The sequence below is a fragment of the Phyllostomus discolor genome, chromosome 1, assembly GCF_004126475.2.
Source record: "Phyllostomus discolor isolate MPI-MPIP mPhyDis1 chromosome 1, mPhyDis1.pri.v3, whole genome shotgun sequence".
NCBI classification, from domain to species: domain Eukaryota; kingdom Metazoa; phylum Chordata; class Mammalia; order Chiroptera; family Phyllostomidae; genus Phyllostomus; species Phyllostomus discolor.
Genome location: NC_040903.2, coordinates 43123564 through 43130254, shown reverse-complemented (window position 1 = coordinate 43130254; position 6691 = coordinate 43123564). Strand labels below are relative to the sequence as shown.

The 6691-nt window shown below is 33.5% G+C and overlaps 1 protein-coding gene across 2 annotated transcripts in view; it reads left to right on the top strand.

Annotated features, from left to right (window-relative positions):
- Positions 1-328: 328 nt before the first annotated feature.
- The window catches only part of LOC114492564 (sulfotransferase 1E1-like), a 29419-nt gene continuing 23056 nt past the window's right edge, over positions 329-6691 (top strand). Inside the window, exons 1-2 of one of the 2 annotated variants that reach the window (XM_028506932.2) lie at positions 329-461; positions 5831-5992. In XM_028506932.2, the coding sequence (XP_028362733.1) occupies positions 5845-5992 (148 nt within the window). In that variant the 5' untranslated portion in view covers positions 329-461; positions 5831-5844. Of the gene's footprint in view, positions 462-5830; positions 5993-6691 lie in introns of those variants that run through there. The other variant, XM_036021546.1, reaches the window with a different exon arrangement.

The window sequence follows — 6691 nt, the reverse complement described above, 5'->3', positions numbered from 1 at the left end:
AACAATTTTATTATTTATCAGTGAGTGAGTAAGAGGTTTTTCTTCCCAAGCTCTGGTGTATTTTGCTCTAATCTTCTCCCTTATCTTTCTCTTCATTTGCTGTTCCTCTCTCTCCCCAACCCACTGATGGACTTTAGCAAATCTAAGAATTTGATTATGAGCCAAGAAGGAAAGATGGCAGTAGAGGCAGTCTATATCTCTGTGTGAATGAGCAGGACTGTGTGTGGCCGACTGCATTTGCAGGTATGGATTTGTATTTGTGTTACTCCATTGCATCATAGACTCTGGAAAGCCAAGCCCACAAATTAATCTCCACCTCCTTCTCTAGCATTAGGAATAAAAGCTCCTCAGAAACATTCCAGATGCATACACAACTCATCTTTTTTTGCAGCTTAAAACCTGGGTATTTGAGGAGAACTACACTGATTCACCCAGTTTCTTTCACAGGATCATCTGGACAGGTTGTATTTTTAATATTATTATAAAGCTGTTAAAAAAAGAAATATAGAAAGAATAAATTTAGTATTTAGTAAATTTAATAAATTTAGAATAAGTATTAGAATAAAAAATTTAGTAAATTTAGAATAAAGTATTTATCAATACTTTAGTCACTTTGCAATATAAAGCATTTAAAGTCTTTTTAAGTCCTGTGTGTCAGTAAAAATAGCATCTTGCATTTATGTAGCACTTTTCTGTTTTAAGAGTTTTAACATAAATGACAATACCATAGTTACTTTGTAAGACCTGCTCACTAGATATATTCTCCACTTTACTTATGAAGAAATACAGCAAGCGAGGGAGAAACACAGTGAAGGCTGACTTCCAGTCTGGTGTTCACTTGTGTGAAATATACCAGAAACAGTCTGTTACTACCATGGGTGTTGCAAACATTACTGTTATTGTTAAGAGACATCAGATAAATCAACAGAAATATAAGTCCTTGGGCAAGTGCTGACAGAAAGATCATTGGCAGGATAGCACCTATTTTATCTAGGGGTCTTTAATAAAAACTAGAGAAACCAGAGAGACTTGAACTAAGAATTAAATTTAATAAATATTTTTGAGCATCTACTTTGTGACACAGTGCTGGGGCCTGGGATAGAATTATGTACAAAGGATGTTCTCTGCTTTCAGACATTTTACCTAAAAATAGGTAAGTCTGAGATGGTGAGGACTGAGTGAGTCCTATGCGTACACTCAGCACAGAATCCCAGCACTTCACACTGTTCTAGGGGGTGAAGCAGGCACTCACACAGAGAGTATTTGCTGAATTAAAAGCAGATTGGGGGATGGAGCAGGGGAAGCCAAACAAAGGAGGAAAAAAAGAGGCAGGAAACAAGAAATAGAGAGAAAGAAAAGAAAAAATCTTTCTGAATTCAATTGAATTTATGAATAGAGTTTTAACTTTTTTTTTTGCTGGTGTTTCTAGGCAACAGTAACCTACATGCTCACTTACAAAATAAAACTAACTATTTCTAATTAAAACAGATCTTTTGAGAAAGAACAGATTAGCTAGAACAGATTGTAATATGAGAGAATTTACCAAGAGTAGTTAAAGAAAAAAATGTTATTATACACCACTTAGTTTAATTCTGAGTCCAGAATTGATCATGAAGGGGCCGCCAGAAGTCAAACAACTCTTTAATGATAAATCAGCTACTCCCAGTGACCATAAGCCAATTCTTTCACATTTGGTAGAACACCAAGAAAGTTGTTCACATGAATAAACAAATTAGTAGGAAGGGCAAGCATGGCCTTTTACACATACTTCTTCCAGTGAAAGGTCTATTTTCTGAGAGCAAGGGAAGGTTTGGAGAACAAGGTGATTTATTAACAAGATTGGTTCTAATAAAAAAATCATAATTTTGGTGAGATTACATCTTATATATCTGAGAGGGAGGTTTTGAGAGAGTTGAGTTTACCCTTATGGACTGTATTTTTTTTCCCCCTTTGGGTAGGAGCGACCCTGAGTAGTGTTGTTTTGTGGTTTACCAAACACATGTTAAGCCTTTATCTGGTTACAAACAAACAAAAGCAAAGCTCTTCTTACATTGTGTCTCTCTTCTGTTATGCAATCTGGGGACCAAATGGAATGAATGTCATACTAGGTTGTACCAGAGAACTTTAGACAAGTAAACAGGGACAAAATTCATATTAGAGATTTATAGCATTTACCCTCTCCAGTAGAAAACAGATCACAGACTCTGATTTTCTTCAGCTAACTTTCCGTTTACATTCTTAGGAATTTTTTGACAACAAATATTTTCCTTGCTTTGAACAGATATTACTATGTAATGTGTACTATTACTGAGAGGGCCCAAGCATCTAGTTCTTCTACTTTGTCATATAGATGTGCCATGATGACAATGAAAGCTCATACTTGTTAAACATTTGCAATTGGCCAGGATTATACTTTAATTGAATTCTCAATAATTGTTTCACGCAAGTATAATTATTAACATCCTCAATTTGTAGATGAGAAAATGGAGTGCAGTCAGGTTAATTTGCCAAGATCATACAATTTCAATGAACAAAGCTAAGATTTAAACCAAGTTTACTTTAGAGCTCATATTCTTAACTATTTTCTCTACTATGCACACATTAACCGCCTAAATTAATATAAATGTATAAACTTTTAACATATATGTGTTTTTCATTATATGTGCACCTTTAAAGACTTAGGTAACCATACCAATCATAAGGCAAACATTTAACACACTTGATTATATGGACCATAAAATTCTATACAACAATATTACAAAAGTAGAAAAAAAACATTATCTTTGATATATAAATCAATAATAAATTACTAACTATAAATCAGGAAAAAGCAATAATCCTGTTGGGCAAAATGGATCAAAATGATTAAAATAACCAATAAACTTACAAAATGTGAAAATGCAAAAAAATTACAAAATATCTATAAAATACAGATTTAAATATATATATATTCAATTATGAAAGGTTACAACAAATAATTTCCAGTGTTGGTGAGGATGTGAGAAAATAAGAAATTTCATATACTGTGCAAATTTGTACAATATTTCAGTGATTTGTTAAAAATATTTATCAATACTTTACACATGCATAACTTTTATTTTAGCATTCCCAATATCACTGCAAAGATAAGTGTAAAAATACAGATGTTCAAAGACATTCATTAAAGTATTACTTCAAAAAATTGGGAAAAATAGGAATTTCCATTAATAAAGAATTGTACCATCTATGTTACAGCCATACTGTGGACTACTATGTGTCATTTATAAGAATAAAAACAGAATTTATGTATTGACACCAAAATATGTTGACATTATATAGTTCAGTGAAAGAATAAATTACAAGCCCTGGATAGTGTGGTTCAGTGGATTGAGTGCCGGCCTGCTAACCAAACCGTTACTGGTTTGATTCCCTGTCAGGACACATGCCTGGGTTGCAGGCCAGGTTCCTGGTGGGGGACATGTAAGAGGCACACATTGATGTTTCTCTCTCTCTCTTTTTCCCTCCCTTCCCCTCTCTCTAAAAATAAATAAATAAAATATTTTTTGAAAAAATTTAAAAATAGATTACAGATAAAAGTAAAATATAATAGAAAATATATGCATAAGTATATTTTAATATATATTTGGAAGCATGACTGCAATACTACTAGGAGTGATTTTTTCTTAAGAGTAAAATAAAGAGGACACTTTCTCTTTTCTCTATTGTTCCATTTTTTCAACAATCATATAAAAATAATATACTTATATGCACATTTACATGTATGCATAAATATATGTATATTTATCCTTCCTCGTGTAAGACAAATATTGTTCCATGTTCAAGGAGTCTTGTGCAAGACAAAAGAAACCTAATAATGATATCTGTTTTTACATAGAAACTTGTGACTTAAAAATACAATTTAAAAATAAAACCTTTTAAGTCTGACACAACATAAATAAATAACATTCATTTTCCTTCCTCTGGTGGTTACAGAGAGAGGATATATGAACTTCTTACAGGAAGGCCAATGGGAAGGCTATTTATATATATTAAATCAATAGTTGGAGAGGTTCCTAACTAGGGTAGTGACCAAATAGGAAAAGAGGAAAATAACAAAGATAGAATCAATGGGATTTAGTGTTACATACTGGTGACCAAAGGTTAGGAGGCAACATCTGAAAGTTTTCATCTGTAATGTGCAGTCTAGAAATGTACCAGAAAAAGCATACAGTATAAGCCTATGGGCTAATTATTTGGTTTGATTTGTAGGACCCTTATTTTTCTAAAATTTTATCATCAGATATTTCTTCCTTAAGGGGTTAATTCATTTGTTACAGTATCTGCTAATTTCATTTCCTCTTTACAATGTGTTTCTCATGGATTAGGACTCTCTGTTGAGAGAAACACTAGGTGGCTAAAAGAACTACCACTTCCTGTTGTGATACAAACCCTCTGACAAACACAATAAAAGCAACAGCGGTCACAAACCTATGGGTATATGACAACCTACCAGGCAACTTTTGGAGTGAAAGTGAATTAAATAGAGATCTAGAAACACTAATGTCAAAAAAGGATAAAATTAATGGATGCTAAATAAAAAACTCAAAATGGAGAAATTTGTGGGGAAAATGGTAGTGAAAGAAGTTGAAAACCAATGAAAGAAAATTTGCTTAAAAACTCTAACTGACCCTGAACATGAAATAGGTTGTCAGATGAATTATTAAATGATTACCATTTGGTTTAACCTTAAAACTTTCAGACAAATCACTCAGTGGGTGTGTCCACTACTATAGTAATTATTAAATAAAACAGAAAAGTAAAGGCAAGGTCAAAGGTCACAGAAGAACCTTCTGTACCCTCAAGAATCATGTCTTAGGTATCCATTACTGTTATTAATTTCATCATTTTTTATTTATTTTTTTCCAAAAAGATATTTATTATATAATGCCATTTACAGTTTTCCACAGTTGTTTAGGTGTAACTCACATAGTTTTTTAGTAGCTCTTTAGAATATGGTTTGCTTCTTTCTTGCACTGATTGGAAAACAGACCTGATATCGGTGTACAAGACCACACTGTAGAAACTGGACGCTAAACCTACTCACTCATGAAGAAACAAACACCGATGTCTTTCTTTTTTTTTGCAAGTACAATTCTTCCAATTGTATTTATTTATTTTATTGTTGTTCAACTACAGTTGTCCCCATTTTGTTCCCACCACTCTCCTCCACTCCACCTACTCCTACCTTTAACATTCATTAACTTTATCTGTTTTAAAAATACACTCACCAAGCACTTGAATTTCCTCACTAAACAAAAAATTTTCAGGAACTAAGGGAACTCTGACTTTGAAAACTTGCAATAGCTATCAAATATGTCCATCAGCTTTATTGTTATTTAATGTAGATGTGATTAATCAAAGTGATTATTTGCCAAAATATTGTTATATTTCTGAACCTCTTAGTCTTTTTATATGCCCAGCAACTCTGAAAGAGAAATTGAAGGCCCCATTGTTTCCATTCATTATGGAGTGTGTTATATATAAATATTACATATGAACATGATAATACCAATGCATCACATATTTTATATAGTTTTAAACATTTTATTTTATAATGCCACGTATTATAATTTTATTATTTTTCATATGTTAGACTTATCTCCTGAAAAGTATTAGAAACTCTTAAAGTGCCAAGACTGTTATGTACTCCCTAAATATACATTTAACCAATATGCTCAACAGCTAAAAGATGCTGGATGGACAAGAGAACCTCAATACACAGAGCTATTACTACTGTTAAAACATTATAAAGTACTTACAAAGTGGAAAACATGCCTTATTTTTCTTTCAGTGTACCACTTGATAATGGATTCTTCCAAATGCGATGATTCTGAATTCTTTGATAGAGTCCATGGAATTTTAATGTATAAAAATTTTGTCAAATATTGGGATGATGTAGAGTCATTCCAGGCAAGGCCAGATGACATTGTCATTGTCACCTATCCCAAATCTGGTAAGTCTCCTTGTTATGCCTAAGCTGTTCCTTTTCTCCTAGTAATATCAGACCCGCCTTGAATGGTAAATATTAAGCTGTTCACTCCTTCCACACTCACTCTCTATATTAAATAAAGACAGACATAGTAGTTTTTGTAGAGACAGAAAAAGTGGCATTGACAGCTCTAAGACCATAATAATCTATATCTATAAATTGAGTAAAACCATTAAAAATGCTATTATTGGCTTCTGGCAAGATTATGGTATATAAAAGTGGTACTTGGAACCTCCCACAATCACATCAAAATTACAACTAAACTACAGAACAACCGTTATTCAGAACCATCTGAAATCTAGCTGAATAGAAGTTGTATAAGTAAGGATATAAAGAAAGAGCCACATGGAGACTGGGAGGAGGGGTAGAAACACAAAACCAGCTGCTCCCACACCCACAATGTGGCAGTTAAAAACTAAGATATTTTGGTTGCAGAGGTCCCCCGTGAGAAGCACGGGTCCCAGCCTCACACCAGAACCTCCAAACCAGGGTTCCAGTGCCAGGAGTTGAAATCCCCGTAACTTCTGGCTGTAAAAACCAGTGGAGACTGTGGATGAGTGAGACAGAGCACTTTTAGAGTCCTGGGTGTTCATCTTAAAGGGCCTATGCACAGATTAACTCAGACTCACTTCTTCTGAGCTCCAGTACTGGGGCAGCAATTCA